This window comes from Ranitomeya imitator, chromosome 4, assembly GCF_032444005.1.
Source record: "Ranitomeya imitator isolate aRanImi1 chromosome 4, aRanImi1.pri, whole genome shotgun sequence".
Lineage (NCBI taxonomy): Eukaryota > Metazoa > Chordata > Amphibia > Anura > Dendrobatidae > Ranitomeya > Ranitomeya imitator.
This window is the reverse complement of record NC_091285.1, coordinates 24,030,825-24,053,574: the sequence shown is the minus strand read 5'-3', so window position 1 is coordinate 24,053,574 and position 22,750 is coordinate 24,030,825. Positions and strand designations below refer to the sequence as shown.

General features: G+C 42.0%; 1 protein-coding gene across 4 annotated transcripts in view; it reads right to left on the bottom strand.

Annotated features, from left to right (window-relative positions):
* The window catches only part of SCUBE1 (signal peptide, CUB domain and EGF like domain containing 1), a 224,751-nt gene that overhangs the window by 63,724 nt on the left and 138,277 nt on the right, over positions 1-22,750 (bottom strand). The window contains exon 7 of one of the 4 annotated variants that reach the window (XM_069763370.1): positions 15,302-15,391. The exons of the other annotated variants lie outside the window; for them this stretch is intronic. Coding sequence (XP_069619471.1) covers positions 15,302-15,391 — 90 coding nt within the window. The remainder of the gene's footprint in view (positions 1-15,301; positions 15,392-22,750) is intronic. 4 annotated transcript variants of the gene reach the window in all.

Sequence of the window (22,750 nt, the reverse complement as noted above, 5' to 3'; positions counted from 1 at the left end):
TCACAAGTCCGAATAAAAAAAACAAAAAAAAAAAAAAAACACGTGGGGCCAGTTACCGTTTGGTTTAAATAAAAGTGAGATGAACACCTGGACCTCTTCTAAAATCGAGAACAGGTCTCAAGCACCAACGAAAGAAGTTCCTCCAGTAGTAGGTTTCCATAATCGCAATTTAATTGAAAGGGTTTGGCCACTACTATTTTGTTTACGGCCTATCCAAAGTAGTGGCCAACCTGTTTATGTGCAAATAAACCATAAATTCACAGCCACCTCAGATACAACGTTGCCCACAAGTGGCTCATCCAGTTGGCACACCCCAACCAATCGGAATTTTAGTGAATTTTTTTCCCCCACATATTTGATATAATAATTTTGGGAAAAATCTTCAATATGAGTGTGCCTATCTGTCTATTAAAAAAAAACAACTTTATATGCAAAACAGTCAATTAAAATGATTAGATTTTAAGGCAATATATTAAAATAGAGTCACGCTTATTAAAATACTTCATGTCAAGTTTTCACCAAATATTATTTTTCAGAATTCTGTCTAGAATTTCTCTTGCGATTTTCCAGATAAATAATGTATTGCTTTAACATGTAAGCCGAGTGCTTTTTTGGCCTCAAAATTTCAGAGTGTCGAAGAAACGGAGAGTTCAAGATTATCTGATCTAATGAGTAAAGTGGCTGGATATAGGACGGGGTCAAAGAAAATTCATGGCAATAGCTCTAGGAAGGAAAATCCAAGACCTCTGTAGGTAAATGATACCTGGCCTACATAAGAATAACTATGCTAAGAGCTACTCTACAGCCCAAGAAGGCTCAAATTAAAGAAGAAATTGGCGTGGTTGGTGCAGCTGGCAGGATGGCCCGTGGGGAGTGAGGACGTTGCACACTCAAGAATCTTGGCAGCAGCAGGACGGATCAAGTGGAAGTCAGGTTGGCGCGGCGTGAACAGAGAGTGGAGTTCACCAAACTATAGTCTTGAATACCACTCCAAAGACAAAGGTGAACCTTAAAAGGACTAGAGAGATGATGTTACTGAGCCACGATGGGCAACCTGACATGGAGAAGAGGGCAGTGGAATGAGGTGAAGGGAGCAGAGCTCGGGAAACCCGAGAGGTGTGTAACACTGAGCCTGCAGGCAGAAGTTTGGTCAAAGTGAACAACCCCTATAATGTGAAATGTTTAAAGTTAAGTGAAGGCTTAGGATATTTTTTCATATAAAACAGTCATGGCCGAAAGTGTTAACACCCTTGAAATTGCTAAAAAAATGAAGTATTTCTCTCTGTTATACACATGTTTATTTCCTTTGCGTGTATTTGAACAACGCAAAAAAAACAAGATAAAAAGACAAATTGGACATAATTTCACACAAAACTCCCCAAATGGTCTGGACAAAATTGTAGGCACCTTCACAAAATTGTGCGTAAACAACTTTGCTTCAAACATGTGATGCTTGTTCAAAGTCACCTGTGGCAAGTAACAAGGTGTGGTGTTATGGCTGGCAATCAGGCAACACAGCGTGCAGTAATCAGCGCACATACAGAGATCTGGCAATAACCAAAAACAATAGGACGAGCTCTGAGACGTGGAATCTCTGTAGACTGCAGTACCTGATCTATCCTCACACAACTATAAGCAGCAGTGGATTGCGCCTATCACTACCTATGCAACTCGGCACTGCCTGAGGAGCTGACTAGCCTGAAGATAGAAATACAAGCCTGACTTACCTCAGAGAAATACCCCAAAGGAATAGGCAGCCCCCCACATATAATGACTGTTAGCAAGATGAAAAGACAAACGTAGGAATGAAATAGATTCAGCAAAGTGAGGCCCGATATTCTAGACAGAGCGAGGATAGCAAAGAGAACTATGCAGTCTACAAAAAACCCTAAAACGAAAACCACGCAAAGGGGCAAAAAGACCCACCGTGCCGAACTAACAGCACGGCGGTGCACCCCTTTGCTTCTCAGAGCTTCCAGCAAAAGTTAATAGCAAGCTGGACAGAAAAAAACAGAAAACAAACTAGAAGCACTTATCTAGCAGAGCAGCAGGCCCAAGGAAAGGTGCAGTAGCTCAGATCCAACACTGGAACATTGACAAGGAGCAAGGAAGACAGACTCAGGTGGAGCTAAATAGCAAGGCAGCCAACGAGCTCACCAAAACACCTGAGGGAGGAAGCCCAGAGACTGCAATACCACTTGTGACCACAGAAGTGAACTCAGCCACAGAATTCACAACAGTACCCCCCCCTTGAGGAGGGGTCACCGAACCCTCACCAGAACCCCCAGGCCGACCAGGATGAGCCACATGAAAGGCACGAACAAGATCTGGGGCATGGACATCAGAGGCAAAAACCCAGGAATTATCTTCCTGAGCATAACCCTTCCATTTGACCAGATACTGGAGTTTCCGTCTAGAGACACGAGAATCCAAAATCTTCTCCACAATATACTCCCATTCCCCCTCCACCAAAACAGGGGCAGGAGGCTCCACAGATGGAACCATAGGTGCCACGTATCTCCTCAACAACGACCTATGGAATACATTATGTATGGAAAAGGAGTCTGGGAGGGTCAGACGAAAAGACACCGGATTGAGAATCTCAGAAATCCTATACGGACCAATAAAGCGAGGTTTAAATTTAGGAGAGGAAACCTTCATAGGAATATGACGAGAAGATAACCAAACCAGATCCCCAACACGAAGTCGGGGTCCCACACGGCGTCTGCGATTAGCGAAAAGCTGAGCCTTCTCCTGGGACAAGGTCAAATTGTCCACTACCTGAGTCCAGATCTGCTGCAACCTGTCCACCACAGAATCCACACCAGGACAGTCCGAAGACTCAACCTGTCCTGAAGAGAAACGAGGATGGAACCCAGAATTGCAGAAAAATGGAGAGACCAAGGTAGCCGAGCTGGCCCGATTATTAAGGGCGAACTCAGCCAACGGCAAAAATGACACCCAATCATCCTGGTCAGCGGAAACAAAACATCTCAGATATGTTTCCAAGGTCTGATTGGTTCGTTCGGTCTGGCCATTAGTCTGAGGATGGAAGGCCGAGGAGAAAGATAGGTCAATGCCCATCCTACCACAAAAGGCTCGCCAGAACCTCGAGACAAACTGAGAACCTCTGTCAGAAACAATATTCTCAGGAATGCCATGTAAACGAACCACATGCTGGAAGAACAAATGCACCAAATCAGAGGAGGAAGGCAATTTAACCAAGGGCACCAGATGGACCATTTTAGAAAAGCGATCACAGACCACCCAAATGACCGACATTTTTTGAGAAACGGGAAGGTCAGAAATGAAATCCATCGAAATATGTGTCCAAGGCCTCTTCGGGACCGGCAAGGGCAAAAGCAACCCACTGGCACGTGAACAGCAGGGCTTAGCCCTAGCACAAATTCCACAGGACTGCACAAAAGCACGCACATCCCGTGACAGAGATGGCCACCAGAAGGATCTAGCAACCAACTCCCTGGTACCAAAGATTCCTGGATGACCGGCCAGCACCGAACAATGAAGTTCAGAGATAACTTTACTAGTCCACCTATCAGGGACGAACAGTTTCTCGGCCGGACAACGATCAGGTTTATTAGCCTGAAATTTCTGCAACACTCTCCGCAAATCAGGGGAGATGGCAGACACAATGACTCCTTCCTTGAGGATACTCGCCGGCTCAGATAACCCCGGAGAGTCGGGCACAAAACTCCTAGACAGAGCATCCGCCTTCACATTTTTAGAGCCCGGAAGGTATGAAATCACAAAATCAAAACGAGCAAAAAATAACGACCAACGGGCCTGTCTAGGATTCAAGCGCTTGGCAGACTCAAGATAAGTAAGGTTCTTATGATCAGTCAAACCCACCACGCGATGCTTAGCACCCTCAAGCCAATGACGCCACTCCTCGAATGCCCACTTCATGGCCAGCAACTCTCGGTTGCCCACATCATAATTACGCTCAGCAGCAGAAAATTTCCTGGAAAAGAAAGCACATGGTTTGAACACTGAGCAACCAGAACCTCTCTGTGACAAAACCGCCCCTGCACCAATCTCAGAAGCATCAACCTCGACCTGGAACGGAAGAGAAACATCAGGTTGACACAACACAGGGGCACAGCAAAAACGACGCTTCAACTCCTGAAAAGCTTCCACGGCAGCAGAAGACCAATTAACCAAATCAGCACCCTTCTTGGTCAAATCGGTCAATGGTTTGGCAATGCTAGAAAAATTACAGATGAAGCGACGATAAAAATTAGCAAAGCCCAGGAATTTCTGCAGACTTTTTAGAGATGTCGGCTGAGTCCAATCCTGGATGGCCTGAACCTTAACCGGATCCATCTCGATAGTAGAAGGGGAAAAGATGAACCCCAAAAATGAAACTTTCTGCACACCGAAGAGACACTTTGATCCCTTCACGAACAAGGAATTAGCACGCAGTACCTGGAAAACCATTCTGACTTGCTTCACATGAGACTCCCAATCATCTGAGAAGATCAAAATGTCATCCAAGTAAACAATCAAGAATTTATCCAGATACTCACGGAAAATGTCATGCATAAAAGACTGAAAAACAGATGGAGCATTGGCAAGTCCGAACGGCATCACCAGATACTCAAAATGACCCTCGGGCGTATTAAATGCCGTTTTCCATTCATCTCCCTGCCTGATTCTCACCAGATTATACGCACCACGAAGATCAATCTTAGTAAACCAACTAGCCCCCTTAATCTGAGCAAACAAGTCAGAAATCAATGGCAAGGGATACTGAAACTTAACAGTGATCTTATTAAGAAGGCGGTAATCAATACACGGTCTTAGCGAACCATCCTTCTTGGCTACAAAAAAGAACCCTGCTCCCAATGGTGACGACGATGGGCGAATATGTCCCTTCTCCAGGGACTCCTTCACATAACTGCGCATAGCGGTGTGTTCAGGTACGGACAAATTAAATAAACGACCCTTAGGGAATTTACTACCAGGAATCAAATCGATAGCACAATCACAATTCCTATGCGGAGGTAGGGCATCAGACTTGGACTCTTCAAATACATCCTGAAAGTCCGACAAGAACTCTGGGATGTCAGAAGGAATGGATGACGAAATAGACAAAAATGGAACATCACCATGTACTCCCTGACAACCCCAGCTGGTTACCGACATAGAGTTCCAATCCAATACTGGATTATGGGTTTGTAGCCATGGCAACCCCAACACGACCACATCATGCAAATTATGCAGTACCAGAAAGCGAATAACTTCCTGATGTGCAGGAGCCATGCACATGGTCAGCTGGGCCCAGTACTGAGGCTTATTCTTGGCCAAAGGTGTAGCATCAATTCCTCTCAACGGAATAGGACACCGCAAAGGCTCCAAGAAAAATCCACAACGTTTAGCATAATCCAAATCCATCAGATTCAGGGCAGCGCCTGAATCCACAAACGCCATGACAGAATACGATGACAAAGAGCACATTAAGGTAATGGACAAAAGGAATTTGGACTGTACAGTACCAATAACGGCAGAGCTATCGAACCGCCTAGTGCGTTTAGGACAATTAGAAATAGCATGAGTGGAATCACCACAGTAGAAACACAGCCTGTTCAGACGTCTGTGTTCTTGCCGTTCAACTTTAGTCATAGTCCTGTCGCACTGCATAGGCTCAGGTTTACTCTCAGACAATACCGCCAGATGGTGCACAGATTTACGCTCGCGCAAGCGACGACCGATCTGAATGGCCAAGGACATAGACTCATTCAAACCAGCAGGCATAGGAAATCCCACCATTACATCCTTAAGAGCTTCAGAGAGACCCTTTCTGAACAAAGCCGCTAGTGCAGATTCATTCCACAGAGTGAGTACTGACCACTTCCTAAATTTCTGACAATATACTTCTACATCATCCTGACCCTGGCATAAAGCCAGCAGATTTTTCTCAGCCTGATCCACTGAATTAGGCTCATCGTAAAGCAATCCCAGCGCCTGGAAAAATGCATCAACATTACTCAATGCAGAATCTCCTGATGCAAGAGAAAACGCCCAGTCCTGTGGGTCGCCGCGCAAAAAAGAAATAATAATCAAAACCTGTTGAATAGGATTACCAGAAGAATGAGGTTTCAAGGCCAAAAATAGCTTACAATTATTTCTGAAGCTCAGGAACTTAGTTCTGTCACCAAAAAACAAATCAGGAATCGGAATTCTTGGTTCTAGCATCGATTTCTGATCAATAGTATCTTGAATCTTTTGTACATTTACAACGAGATTATCCATTGAGGAGCACAGAGCCTGAATATCCATGTCCACAGCTGTGTCCTGAAGCACTCTAATGTCTAGGGGAAAAAAAAGACTGAAGACAGAGCTAAGAAAAAAAAATTATGTCAGGATTTCTTTTTTCCCTCTATTGGGAATCATTGGTGAGGCTCCTTGTACTGTTAGGGCTGGCAATCAGGCAACACAGCGTGCAGTAATCAGCGCACATACAGAGATCTGGCAATAACCAAAAACAATAGGACGAGCTCTGAGACGTGGAATCTCTGTAGACTGCAGTACCTGATCTATCCTCACACAACTATAAGCAGCAGTGGATTGCGCCTATCACTACCTATGCAACTCGGCACTGCCTGAGGAGCTGACTAGCCTGAAGATAGAAATACAAGCCTGACTTACCTCAGAGAAATACCCCAAAGGAATAGGCAGCCCCCCACATATAATGACTGTTAGCAAGATGAAAAGACAAACGTAGGAATGAAATAGATTCAGCAAAGTGAGGCCCGATATTCTAGACAGAGCGAGGATAGCAAAGAGAACTATGCAGTCTACAAAAAACCCTAAAACGAAAACCACGCAAAGGGGCAAAAAGACCCACCGTGCCGAACTAACAGCACGGCGGTGCACCCCTTTGCTTCTCAGAGCTTCCAGCAATAGTTAATAGCAAGCTGGACAGAAAAAACAGAAAACAAACTAGAAGCACTTATCTAGCAGAGCAGCAGGCCCAAGGAAAGATGCAGTAGCTCAGATCCAACACTGGAACATTGACAAGGAGCAAGGAAGACAGACTCAGGTGGAGCTAAATAGCAAGGCAGCCAACGAGCTCACCAAAACACCTGAGGGAGGAAGCCCAGAGACTGCAATACCACTTGTGACCACAGAAGTGAACTCAGCCACAGAATTCACAACAGTGTGGGCAATATGAAAATCACACCTGAAATGAGATAAAAAGAGGAGAAGTTGACTCAATATTATCATTGTGTGTCTGTATGTGCCACACTAAGCATGGAGAAAAGAAAGAAGAGAACTGTGGGGACTTGAGAACCAAAATTGTTGAACAATATTAAGGTTACAAGTCCATCTCCAGAGATCTTAATGTTCCTTTGTCCACGGTGCAGAACATAATCAAGAAGTTTACAACCCATGGCACTGCAGCTAATCTCAGAGAAACCGCAGAGAAAAACTGATGAAAGGATGCAACACAGGATAGTTCGGATTATGGATAAGCAGCTCCAATCAAGTTCCAAAGAAATTCAAGCTGTTCTGCAGGCTCAGGGTGCATCAATGTTAGAGCGAATTATCCGTCGACATTTGAATGAAATGAAACACTGTGGTAGGAGACCCAGGAGAACCCCACTGCTGACAGACTTAAATAAGCTAGACTGTAGAGTTTGCCAAAATGGACGTGAGTAAGCCAAAATCCTTCTGGGAAAGCATCTTGTAGACAAATCAGAACAAGAAAGAGGTTTGTGGTAAAGCACATCATTCTGTTAACAGAAAACAAAATGAGGCCTACAAAGGAAAGAACACAGTACCTACAGTCAAATACGGTGGAGGTTCAAATATATATTTTGAGATTGTTTTGCTGCCTCTGGCAATGGGTGCATTGACTGTGTGCAAGGAATCATGAAATCTGAAGATTACGAAAGGATTTTGGGTGGCAATGTAGAGCCCAGTGTCAGAAAGCTGGATTTCAGTCCAAAGTCATGGGTCTTTTAGTAGGACACTCACCCCAAATATATTAAAAGAAGCACACAGAAATGGATTGAAACAAAGCGCTGGAGAGTTCTGAAATGGCCAGCAATGAGTCAGGATCTAAATCCAATCGATAACCTGTGGAGAGATTTTAAAATACTTTAGTTGAGCTTTAGGTGGACCTTAGTCACAAAGCTTCGTAAAAACCTAGAAATATAGGACAGGGACATCAGTTGACTGACCAAAAGCAATCTAAAAAAAAAAAAAAAAGGAGGTCTGCGAAATGTAAAGAAAAACTGCACAGGGTGAAGTCAAACAAGCGCTGCTGAAAGGCGCTCGTTAGAAGATTTTCTTCTCCCTAATCAGGAGCAGATGCCTTTCAGAATTTCATAAGTAAGGATGGTGGCTTTTAAATGTGACAGTCCGCAGAGCACGAGAGTGATATTAATGACTTGTAAATGGAACAATACGCAGGACCATTAGCGTTTGGCATTCGCTGAATATAAAGCCAGAAAGGTGAAATCAAGTTTATGGTTCAGATGTTTTATTTATTTTATTATTGAAGGAAGTTGCGAGGTTATGGAAGACGGAGACTGAAGAAAACTCGGAATGTTATGAAACGTGCACATTGGCAGTCGTCCTTCCAAAAATATAAAACCTATAGTATAAAAAAAAAAACATTTTATACCGTACATGTGTTATAAGTAATATTTCCTTGTCTATTAAAAGTTAAATCTGTCAGGTGGTTTGTAATCCGAGAGCAGCACAATGTAGGGGCGGAGACTCTGATTCTAGGGATATGTTACTTGCCGAGCTGCCTGCTGTCATTGTAATATAATCATTGTTGACTTGTAAGGCAGGATAACCTCTTTAATAGATTTGGACATTAATAGGGGAAAAAATATTTTAAAATTTTAACTTTTATTTTTAATAGTTGGTGGTTACTTTATTTAATAAAATTCCACTAAGTTTCAGCCTGCAATTGTCATTCCTTCTTCCATTTTTAGAATCCAATAAATGCAGTTTGCAGCCTGATGTAAGTTTCAGATTTTTTTTTCTTGTGGGAGTGTCTCTCACAGTAATATAGTCTGGATAAGAGGTCTGTGTGTCTCTCCCAGCAGTACAGGCTGAATGTGAGGCGTGGTGGGTGTACTGCGGTCTTTATTAGCTCATGTGTCAGCACAGCTTCTATCCAGTACCTATTTTTGGTTCATGTGCTTTTCTCCAACTCGTTTTCTCTGCCCTCCCTGATGATATGGTCTCACCTCGCGAGGTGGGTCCTTGAAACCAAGGTCCTGGCGAGCAAACGGATCTCAATCTCGGATCTCGTACTGGAAGACGCAGGCAGACAGGACACCAAAAAGAAGGTACAAGAAGCACTGGAGGCTGCAGGCAGACAGGACACTGGAAAGCTGGTACTAGAAGCACTAGAGGCCACAGGCAGACAGGACACTGGAGAGCAGGTACTAGGAGTACTGGAAGACTCAGGCAGACAGGACACCAGAAAGCAGGTACCAGATGCACTGGAGGCCGCAGGCAAACAGGACACCAGAAAGCAGGTACTAGAAGCATTGGCGGCCGCGGGCAGACAAGACACCGGAATGCAGATGCCAGACGTACTGGAAGACACAGGCACATAGGACACCAGAAAGCAGATACTAAAAGAATTTGAGACCACAGGCATACAGGACACCAGAAAGGAGGTACTAGAAGCATTGGAGGTGACAGTCAGACAAGACACCAGGAAAAAGGTACTAAAAGCACTGGAAGCCGCAGGCAGACAGGACATCAGAAAGCAGGTACTAGAAGCACTGGATGATGCAGGCAGACAGGACACCAGGAAGCAGGTACTAGATGCCTGGAGGAAGTGGGCAGACAGGACTCAGGGAAACTAAGAGTCTTAATATACAGTCATGGCCAAAAGTATTGACACCCCTGCAATTCTGTCAGATAATACTCATTTTCTTCCTGAAAATGATTGCAAACACAAATTATTTGGTATTATCTTCATTTAATTTGTCTTAAATGAAAAAACACAAAAAGAATTGTCCTAAAGCCAAATTGGATATAATTCAACACCAAACATAAAAAGGGGGTGGACAAAAGTATTGGCACTCTTGGAAAAATCATGTGATGCTTCTCTAATTTGTGTAATTAACAGCACCTGTAACTTACCTGTGGCACCTAACAGGTGCTGGCAATAACTAAATCACGATGTTCCAGCTCCAAAAGGTAAAATAAACAAACTTTATTGGGAAAATATAAAAATATGAAAAATCATGAGCTCCATGAAGACAACACCATGACCTGCGTGAGTTTTGCTACGCGTTTCGACCGGAAAGGTCTTTGTAAAAGCCCGAAACGCGTAGCCAAACTCACGCAGGTCATGGTGTTGTCTTCATGGAGCTCATGATTTTTCATATTTTTATATTTTCCCAATAAAGTTTGTTTATTTTACCTTTTGGAGCTGGAACATCGTGGTTTTTTTTTTTTTTCCATTGGTTCGCATCGTGTCAGGACTTGGTTCCGTGCTCTGCTGGATATGGTGAGCTGGCTTTTTTTCTTTTTTCTTTGCATATGAATAACTAAATCACACTTGCAGCCAGTTGACATGGATTAAAGTTGACTCAACCTCTGTCCTGTGTCCTTGTGTGTACCACATTGAGCATGGAGAAAAGAAAGAAGACCAAAGAACTGTCTAAGGACTTGAGAAACCAAATTGAGAGGAAGCATGAGCAATCTCAAGGCTACAAGTCCATCTCCAAAGACCTGAATGTTCCTGTGTCTACCGTGCGCAGTGTCATCAAGAAGTGTAAAGCCCATGGCACTGTGGATAACTTCCCTAGATGTGGACGGAAAAGAAAAATTGACAAGAGATTTCAACGCAAGATTGTGCGGATGTTGGATAAAGAACCTCGACTAACATCCAAACAAGTTCAAGCTGCCCTGCAGTCCGAGGGTACAACAGTGTCAACCCGTACTATCCGTCGGCATCTGAATTAAAAGGGACTGTATGGTAGGAGACCCAGGAAGACCCCACTTCTTACACCGAGACATAAAAAAGCCTGGCTGGAGTTTGCCAAAACTCACCTGAAAAAGCCTAAAACGTTTTGGAAGAATGTTCTCTGGTTAGATGACACAAAGTAGAGCTTTTTGGGCAAAGGCATCAACATAGAGTTTACAGGAGAAAAAGAGGCATTCAAAGAAAAGAACACGGTCCCTACAGTCAAACATGGCGGAGGTTCCCTGATGTTTTGGGGTTGCTGTGCTGCCTCTGGCACTGGACTGCTTGACCGTGTGCGCGGCATTATGAAGTCTGAAGACTACCAACAAATTTTGCAGCATAATGTAGGGCCCAGTGTGAGAAAGCTGGGTCTCCCTCAGAGGTCATGGGTCTTCCAGCAGGACAATGACCCAAAACACACTTCAAAAAGCACTAGAAAATGGTTTGAGAGAAAGCACTGGAGACTTCTAAGGTGGCCAGCAATGAGTCCAGACCTGAATCCCATAGAACACCTGTGGAGAGATCTAAAAATGGCAGTTTGGAGAAGGCGCCCTTCAAATATCAGGGACCTGGAGCAGTTTGCCAAAGAAGAATGGTCTAAAATTCCAGCAGAGCATTGTAAGAAACTCATTGATGGTTACCGGAAGCGGTTGGTCGCAGTTATTTTGGCTAAAGGTTGTGCAACCAAGTATTAGGCTGAGGGTGCCAATACTTTTGTCTGGAGTTTTGTGTGAAATGATCAATATTTTGCTTTTTGCTTCAATCTCTTGTGTTTTTTTCATTCAAGACAAATTAAATGAAGATAATAATACCAAAGAATTTGTGTTTGCAATCATTTTCAGGAAGAAACTGAGTATTATCTGACAGAATTGCAGGGGTGTCAATACTTTTGGCCATGACTGTAGTAAGGAAAAATCAGAGCTCACCACCTTCGTTCATACAGTATCTGGATTCAGGATGAATAATGGTGGGAGCCTGAAATTCTGCTGGTGCAGTTCAGCAAATTCATGGAAAAGTGGTTTAGGAATTCGGCCCATCCAACCGGGAATGATGTAAAAAAAAATGAGTCTTTATTAGAAGTCCATTGAAACGTGAACCAGTTCTGGTGAGATATTAAAATCTGATGCGTTTCTGGCAAATAGACCTGGTTTGTGTTTCAATGGACTTGCAATAAAGACTCATTTTTTTTTTTACATCATTCCCGGTTGGATGTGCCGAATTCCTAGAGTCTAAATACCAAGAAATAGGTGCGTGTCTTGATCGGCCTAACACAGGCCTAGGTGGATAATCACATAAGAGCACACCGGGCCACTTTCAAAACTCGGCGTGGAGTACAGAGAGCCCTGGCCATAGGAAAAGGTGATGGCGCCCTGCCGAGACGGAGCAGATGCATAACATCCGAGACTGTTGATGCTTTCCCCCCTCTCCACACTGTGGAGAGCAATGCACAACACCCTGCCTGCTGCTATCTGTAACACTGAAAGGATTTAGCATGAGCTATAAACAGATTTTCAAAATGTCGGCAAAAGCAGGTAAAAAATAATTTAGAACGTGTCTTAAATTTTTATTTAGGAAGAAAATTTAAAGAGAAATTAAAAAAAATAAAATCCTGTGCGAAGATGTATGTACTGTAGCTTCTAACTATGGTCCTACTAGTGCAACAATGTGGATGGTCAATACATAATTAAGATCTCCATTTCTCCTCATTACAGAGGACAGATTTCCATGAATGAACTAGATGACTTTGGACGGGAATCTCACTGATGAAAATATATGGAAAAAGATAGTCATTAGCTTCCCGTGAGGAACCTCCTCTCAGAGATTCCTAAGCTTTTGAATCACACCAACGTCAAAGCAAAAAAAATAAAAAATTCTTGCTACATGTGTTCAAATAAACACTCGAAGAGACGGAACTTGCCAAAACCCATTGAGTAAAACTGCAAATATTCCCGCTATTTTTCCACTGAGTACCACCATCACTGTTTAGCATGTGATCTGCAGAAATATTTCCTTCTGGTGACAAATAAAGTGAGATTTTTAACTACATGAAAACTTTACAGAAACTTAAAAAGTCATATTTTTTATGGAATCATAGCACGATCCAATGCGGGGGCGATCAGAGATCAGTTATAATCTTACGGCAAGTGTTCATTTCCTCTACAGCGCCCCTGCAGGGGAAATTAAGGATTGCACTATTGAATGTAATACATGTACAGAGCAAGAGTTGGTTCCTGTAGCTTTAAGAGGTCTGAACAGTAAACCCCCACTGATAACTGATAAGGGAATCTGTCAGCAGGTTTTTTTTAATATAATCCGAGACCAGCATGATACCGCGGCTGAGACACTGATTCTGGTGATATGTCACTTGCTGTTATTTGGATACAATCACTGTTTTTTTCTGCTTCAAATCTAGCAGAGCTCAAATGCTGAGCCCAGTATAACCCCGCCCACACCACTGATTGGCAGCTTTCTGTGTACACTGTCAGCAAGCTGCCAATCAGAGTAGGGGGCGTGGTTGGACTAGGAGGCACATGACATGTAGTCCTAATATGATAATGTCCTGCTGATAAAACACTGATTTTATTTAAAAAAACAAACAAAAAAACACAGCCTTAAAGTGACATGTCGCTGGTATCAGTGTCTCGGCCTCTACGTCATGCTGATTTCAGATTACATAGAAAAACCTGCTAACATCCTCTGTCATAATAGTAAGTCACGGGAACTATGCAAGTTGTACTAAAAAAGCAGATCCTTTTCAAAATCCTTGACAACTCCATGGACTATATGTATAGTAACACCATTTTTATTATTTTACCAAGTCACTGGTTTAATATATAAAACAGAAATTAACTTTAAAGTGGTTTCGCATTACTACTATAGTGATAGCTAACACTCTGGATCAGCTGATTTATGGGGCTGCAGCCATCTAGTGAACACCGCTTCCCCTTCATTTTTGTTTTTTGTTTTTTTTTTTACCAGGCCCAGCTATATAATTTCCATAATGGCTGTGCCTGGTGATACAACTTAGACATGGCCACTATCAATAGGTAGCAGCAGTACAAAACATCCCAACCCCCACCAATCTGATACTGATACTGTATCCTAAGGGCTCATGCAGATGACCGTAATATTTGGCCAAGTACTCTCCATCATTTTGACAGATAGAACTCGTCTCCGTGTTAGTCTATGGGGTCGTGCACATGTCTAAAATCGCAGAATGCCTGAGTTTGATCCATATACAGATCGCATTCGGCCATGCAAGCCAATGAGTCCATGGAAAACATTGGACTGCACTTGGATGACATCTGTGCAGGGTCCAATTTCCAAGGATCGACAGAAAGGAGACTATGGAGAAAATTTTTTCCTCCATCTTCTCATTCGAGAGAATCGGATCACATTCTGATCAGACTCTAATCATAGTTTGATCACGGTGTGATTTCCATAATCAACCAGATTTTCTCGAATGAGATAACATACGATCGTACGCACCTGGCCTAGGGATAGGCAATCAATTTTGGAGGATCAGAGAAACTTTATCAAGGTAAATAGTACTCCTACACAGGAAAAAAAAAACAAAGACATCCACCAGTCGAAAGTGGATTTTCAGAAACTTTACTCTGATTCGGCACAGAGTAGAGTTCTGGTTGGTTTTACGAGAGGCTGAATCTTCATGCCTTGGCCTGATTGCCCATGCTAGTAGGCAGCCTCTGAAGAATTGCCTTGTAAGGTAGCCATCTACTAGTGATACTTTTTGCCTTCTGGTAGAGAGATCTTTTTTTTTCCCAAGTTCTGTCCTAGGGAACATTGCCTTCAAAACTCACTACCTTGAGTACTTTGATCCCCACAAGGAGAACTAATACGTTCCTGGATCCTTAGCCAACCAAAAAAATATATATACACCATTGCCAAACTGTAAAACAAAGAACCATCAGGGGCACACCTAGATTGGCAAGTCTACCCCTTGAATCTACACTGTTCCAATGGAAATCGGAATGCCTAGGAGATGTTCCCACCTTTCTAGTAAATTATATGTATTTTATGGGTTTTCAGATCCTTCAGGTCATCATGGTTAAACTACAGCTGAGGAACGGACTTGGGATTTTTTGGAGGACAGTAACACATTTTAAAAGGCAAATACAAAACACCTTATCGAAAAAGGCTAGTCTCCATTTACGAAATTTTCAAGTAAACCCATATAACCATTAATGAAATGTATTGCCCATAAATCAAACTCAGAGGCAGCTCTGGACCCACCACAAACACGCAAGACACACACAACACACAGTGAGAACACATTTCTTGCAAAAGAGAAAAGTGGAAGAAAAATGTTACCCATAAGGAGTCTCCGTTTCACCCGCTTGTCCACATCAGTAACTGACGTGGAATTGTACTCAGAACGCTCAATTGCAGCCTCATCCTTTTCTAAAACACAAGTAAGGGACAAACATGGAGCATTTGGTTAATCAAAAGCCCAAACTTCTACGACAGCCTCTTGGCAATGGACATCCAAAGTCTACAAGCCAGCGGTGATAGCATGGAATCCCTTTAGTAAAAAGTGTTAATCCCCTGAAGAAGCCCACCAGAGAAACGATTAGTGGCCAGGGAATGATGAGTGAAGTTATATATACAGAGAAAGGATCCTATTAATATACCAGGCAGTGAAAGAAAAAAAAAAGTGATTAAAGTTATCGAGAACCAAGAAGAGATCCAGTCAGTGATACATGGTGTGAGTAGACAGTCCGGTGATGGATGATTAAGAGACACTTAGAGGCGGACCTTTTAATAACGAGACACAGAGAAGGCACACATAGCATGCACGGACACAATCCAGACCACAAGTGGAATTAAAAAAAAAAAAAAAAGAGAGGAAGATCATTTGGGCAGTGCTGGTTGCCTGCTTGTCTATGAAATACACTTAAATAGACATTCAGATGTCGCAAAAATAGGTTCTAATAATTGGTCAACATGCAGTGAAGCAAAAAAAAAGCAGCGGAAGGAAAAAAAAAGGGTAAGCTCATATGTGTACATACAGCATCACAAGGAGAGGACTACTAATGGTCTACAGAACGTTAGATGGACATAACGACACAAGAAAGGGTGGCTTGAGAAGCTCAAGTTCAAAAGGTTAATAAAGCCGTGGTAGGATGAAGACAAATGAACCAGATGGGTAAAAGAAGGGGTGCAAAACAGGCTAGAAGTGCAATGCCTCGGGATATGGAGAATCTCATCAATTTTTATATCCACCAATTCTAAATAAGATGATTTGCAAATTGCCATATGGTAGAAGTACAAGTGTATATTGGAGAGCTCGGGCGTAGCTATAGCGGGTGTAAAGGTAGCAGCTGAAGCTAGGTCCTGGGGTCTGAAGACACCCAAAGGATCTTCTATCTCACAACAAGATGCCATTATTCGACAAGATGCCATTATTAAAAATAGCACATGGTAGGTAGGAGCCTATCACATATTTACACTTGGGCCAAAAAGCTTTAAGTCACGCCTCGGAATCCTCATGAAGGCTTATAGCTATCAATTCAGACTGGACATATCTTACAGTTTCCATGAGGAATGATCGTCGTGTGCAACGTCGTCATGTATGACCTGATAGGTCTCTATCTTATTTTTCCCCCTCCAAAAAAATCAAATCCATGGGTTGTAATTAGGGTCAGCTCCATTCAAAAACACTGAACCAAGACTAAATGCTTACAAATAGTAACTGATTGATTGTGCCAATATAGAGAATCTGAATGGGTTACTAAAAAGTAGGGGGGAAATATTCGGAATGTTTGCAGATCATCTTATTTTATTTTCATACTAAGGTGGACATCACCTTTATTTATTTTTTTTAAAAAGTATTTCCTGGACGTTGTGAAAAACCAAAAATGTGCCTGAACATTAAATGGCTGGTAGTTGCTACTTACCTGTCCGTTGTGCTCGGACAGTTCTTCGCCAGCAGAGAACGGTCAAAGACCGCTCTTGCCGGCGATTCAGCTGCTTCTGCTAATGTCACGTCGACAGAGCGGTGGATTCTTTTCTGCCCTGGTTTGTTCACGAGGTGGGTCTTCCGACGTCATTCTGATTGAAACGCTACCTAACTGAGACTGTCAATCAGAATAATGCGGGAAGTCACGCCCTGTTGACAGAGCAAGGAGGAAAAGAAGCCGCCGCTCTGTCGATGTGACGTCAGCAGAGGCAGCTGAATCACCGGCAGGAGCGGTTTGTGCCGGTGAAGAATGGTGCCGGGCACAACATGAAGGTAGGTAGCAACTAGGCACATTTTTTTTGTTTTTCACATTATTTGTTAATCCCGTTTAATGCAATTTCTGGAAAGAGGTTTTATACATGCGGCAAATAAAAGAAAGAGTCAGGTGAGGCAAACAGACAAATATATTAAACAAAAAAAAAAAAAAAAGGGGGGGGGGGGGGAGTATTTGTCTAGCATTGCAAACGGTTCGCGGTCTTGTAATGATGCTTTGAGGAGCACCATACAAGCTAGCAAAGTGGGTAGGGGAGGGTCAGGAGTGTAAAGGGCAGCTGCCTGTCTCCGGCAACACTACATGGTTGAGTGTACGACACAATTGACAAGTTCTAGATTAGATAAGGCTGCAAGGAGGCTCTTTTTGAGTTTACTTGTATTATTTGATATCAGCGTATATGATAATTTTTGGATATTATTCATAAAACATCAGTTTTAAGACAAGACAGGCAATCAGGGACCATCACCAGAAAGCAGAGTAATTCAGAACGAAAAATTAAATAAGATTAAAAAAAAAAAAATTAATAAAAAACAAAACAAAAACACACATCAAAACCAAAAACAAGCCTTTTCCCATTAATAACAGGACATTAAACTAAATAGAAGAGGGAATGGAGGGTTGGACAAAGGGATCAAATGGGACTGACAACAGGAATGTAAACATGTATAAAACATCATTAATTGACGAGATTGAAAAACATCACGGTTTTCGGCTTCAACGACACTGGAGAAGAAATAAACATAATGCTCAGATGTAGATTTTTGGAACTTGCACAAAAACACAAGTGAATGTCGTTCCAGTTGAAAATACACTTTTTTGGCAGTTCAATGAAAACTGTTTATTTTAGAATATAAAGCACAATTTCATGCACATTATACATAAAAGAGGCAAATGAAGATCTGAGGAAAAGCCCCAAAGGCTGAAAGCAAAAACATGAAATGTTGGACACCTATACGATTAACTGAATATTACATTGACATTTATATAATCCCATACAGTTCACTCGTATCTCTGATGATGCTCCCTCAGGGGTTGGCTGAACATTATGGGAGATCAGAATTGAATATGCATTAGCAGAAGTCAACGTCCATTTTTAATACCATGTGGTTTCTTCATCTGAAATTCTGTGCTAATTAATTTACTTTTAGAATACTACGCCCGATTTTTTTTCTTCTGAAACATAAACATGTTAATACAAAATTAAGAAGCAGTCAGTTGGCTTATGTCTATTAAGCCAAAACCAAAAGCTCCAGGTAAAAGACTTTCAGAATTGTCACATACAGTTGTCGCCAAAAGTATTCACACCCCTGCAATTCTGTCAGATAATACTCAGTTTCTTCCTGAAAATGATTGCAATCACAAATTCTTTGGTATAATTATCTTCATTTAATTTGTCTTAAATGAAAAAAACACAAAAGAGAATGAAGCAAAAAGCAAAATATTGATCATTTCACACAAAACTCCAAAAATGGGCCAGACAAAAGTATTGGCACCCTCAGCCTAATACTTGGTTGCACAACCTTTAGCCAAAATAACTGCGACCAACCGCTTCCGGTAACCATCAATGAGTTTCTTACAATGCTCTGCTGGAATTTTAGACCATTCTTCTTTGGTAAACTGCTCCAGGTCCCTGATATTTGAAGGGCGCCTTCTCCAAACTGCCATTTTTAGATCTCTCCACAGGTGTTCTATGGGATTCAGGTCTGGACTCATTGCTGGCCACCTTAGAAGTCTTCAGTGCTTTCTCTCAAACCATTTTCTAGTGCTTTTTGACTTGTGTTTTGGGTCATTGTCCTGCTGGAAAACCCATGACCTCTGAGGGAGACCCAGCTTTCTCACACTGGGCCCTACATTATGCTGCAAAATTTGTTAGTAGTCTTCAGACTTCATAATGCCATGCACACGGTCAAGCAGTCCAGTGCCAGAGGCAGCAAAGCAACCCCAAAACATCAGGGAACTTCCACCATGTTTGACTGTAGGGACCGTGTTCTTTTCTTTGAATGCCTCTATTTTTCTCCTGTAAACTCTATGTTGATGCCTTTGCCCAAAAAGCTCTACTTTTGTCTCATCTAACCAGAGAACATTATTCCAATACGTTTTAGGCTTTTTCAGGTTAGTTTTGGCAAACTCCAGCCTGGTTTTTTTATGTCTCAGGGTAAGAAGTGGGGTCTTCCTGGGTCTCCTACCATACGGTCTCTTTTCAATCAGACGCCGACAGATAGTACGGGTTGACACTGTTGTACCCTCGGACTGCAGGGCTGCTTGAACTTGTTTGGATGTTAGTCGAGGTTCTTTATCCAACATCCGCACAATATTGCGTTGAAATCTCGTCAATTTTTCTTTTCCGTCCACATCTAGGGAGGTTAGCCACAGTGCCATGGGCTTTACACTTCTTGATGACACTGCGCACGGTAGACACAGGAACATTCAGGTCTTTGGAGATGGACTTGTAGCCTTGAGATTGCTCATGCTTCCTCACAATTTGGTTTCTCAAGTCCTCAGACAGTTCTTTGGTCTTCTTTCTTTTCTCCATGCTCAATGTGGTACACACAAGGACACAGGACAGAGGTTGAGTCAACTTTAATCCATGGCAACTGGCTGCAAGTGTGATTTAGCTATTGCCAACACCTGTTAGGTGCCACAGGTAAGTCACAGGTGCTGTTAATTACACAAATTAGAGAAGCATCACATCATTTATCGAACAGTGCCAATACTTTTGTCCACCCCCTTTTTTATGTTTGGTGTGGAATTATATCCAATTTGGCTTTAGGACAATTCTTTTTGTGTTTTTTCATTTAAGACAAATTAAATGAAGATAATAACAAAGAATTTGTGTTTGCAATCATTTTCAGGAAGAAACTGAGTATTATCTGACAAAATTGCAGGGGTGTCAATACTTTTGGCCACAACTGTGAGATTTCAATGTGTGTAAAGATGGTGGAGCTGTCAATCAAGACTAACGAGAAGGAATTAGGAGAAGTTTACTGAGAACAGCTAGGTCTTGGACCGCCCTCAGGGCAATTGTGAGCTCATTTGCCTAATCAACTCTTTGTATAATGCTAATTCATCCCGTGGTCACACAGGTATGTTTGGACAAGTCTGGAGGTCCCGTACTACTGTTAAAGATCTAGTAAGTATAAACCAACAGTAGACTTCTTTTAAGTCTTGTCAACCTTGTTCATTGGCTTCTCTTTTGATTAGCCTGTCTGGTGTCATGTCAACGTTGCGGCGTGATGCACATGTGATGTCATACCAGACCGGCTAACCAAAAGAAGAGCTGAGCATGCTGGCAGGCAAGAAGCTTCTGATGGCCACAGATTACTTAAGTGACCCCTAGACTGGATCCTACGAATCAGCCAACTAGCAACCAGTTATTTAGAAATTACTCTGCTGCATAGCTTGTAGAGAGGGGTTCCAAGCAAAGAAAACTTCTAAAAAATCTGAAAATATGGACTTCGATTGTCCTCATGACCTAAATCTTTTTTGAGTGGAAATTCAGGCATGCCATACACGCAGCTCGAGAGAATGGACCACCAATTTCCAAAAGCTTCAACATTTTTAAAAGCCCCTTACTCCTTTGCCTGTTCATATTACCACAAAATGGGCAGGCACTTATTTCAGATCTCTGACTCAACATTCTTCATAAAGTGTCTGTGTGGGCCTGTCTTTTGAGTGCTGTATATATGACTAGGGGTTATAAATGTAGCAATCAGCGGTGGTCTAAGTTCTCGGAATCCACTGATGGGTCCTTTCGTGGTGTCTCCGAAGGTCTCAATAGAAGTGGCCTTCTATTAAAACAAGACCACACTTGGGTGGATTTCCTCTTTAAAAAAACATTACTCAAAAACATCGATGTCATCCTAAATCTAAATTGAAAATGACTTAGTGTCTGCAAAGGAACAAACAAGTAAAAGTTAATAGCCTCAAGGTCATTAATCACGAACTTCTAGTTCCACTGCCTGGTATAATTGAATTCCTTTAAGCCGAGGTCAGCTTAAAAGATTTGGAATTGTCATAATATGATTTCGTAGCACATCATCAGAAACCTGAAGCAAGTGCTATGGAAAAAAAAAAACTCTGGACTGTGTAAATACTGTTTGTAGAGGAGGCGAGAAGGAGACAGTGGAGAGGTGCTGGGGACTAATCATCCGTGAAGACTCGGTTCTCATCCAATTTGTTTTAGTCTTTGATGAGGTACAAGTGGAAAAAATATCTACTATCCGTGGTTTTCCACGATAATAGAAGATGTAGAACAGACAGCTGGTTTCCAGAGATGATAATAAGAAGGTAATAACTATACTGAAAAAAACTCATCATCCATGGTGCCTACATAACTCTGGATAATAAAAGATACCCAACAGTCCACAACCGGAATTATTTCCACTACTCTTGGTGCTATTATTTTTAGACATCTACAAAGAGGCCTTTAAAGAGTGGGGCTCCATCCACTTTGCTAGTGGGTAGGAAGAATTAGCGAAGGACTCCTTTCTCCAAGGAGTGGGAAACAGTGTGTAAGGGTAAATAGCAATGCCTTCCGTCTTGATGCCAAAATCTGGCACCACAATAGGGGCTCGTTTGAGACGAAGGGGCAATAAAGTCTCATATGACATGGATGTTAACATTGTATAGGCATCTTGTCAATACTTTTCCAAAAACAGGAGGTACACGGGGTTGGTCAGTTAACAAGGACACTGGTATTATAACAAAGATCTGGTGGACTGTATTGATGCCCTCCAATATGGCCAGTAAAATGGATAATGAATTTTGCTATTGAAATGTGAATGTAAGAGGCTGCTGGAAGAATCTGATGCAGCTCAACTCAGAGGTAAAGTTTATTTTATTCCAAAAGTGGACAGGAATGAAAGGTAGACTTGACATGCAAGGACTTTTCGAAATATCTACCCACCCAATATCTTTCTTGTATCTGTCATCTACCCAATATCCATCTACTCAATATCCATTTCATATCAATCCACCCAAATATCCATCTACCTAATATCCATCTCTTATCTATCCAACTACCCAATATCCATCTTATATCCATCTACCTAATATCCATCTTATATCCATCTACCTAATATCCATCTTATATCCATCTACCCAATATCCATCTTATATCCATCTACCCAATATCCATCTTATATCCATCTACCCAATATCCATCTTATATCCATCTACCTAATATCCATCTCATATCCATCTACCTAATATCCATCTCATATGTATCTACCCAATATCCATCTTATATCCATCTACCCAATATCCATCTCATATCCATCTACCTAATATCCATCTCATATCCATCTACCTAATATCCATCTTATATCCATCTACCTAATATCCATCTCATATCCATCTACCCAATATCCATCTTATATCCATCTACCTAATATCCATCTCATATCCATCTACCTAATATCCATCTCATATCCATCTACCTAATATCCATCTTATATCCATCTACCCAATATCCATCTTATATCCATCTACCCAATATCCATCTTATATCCATCTACCCAATATCCAT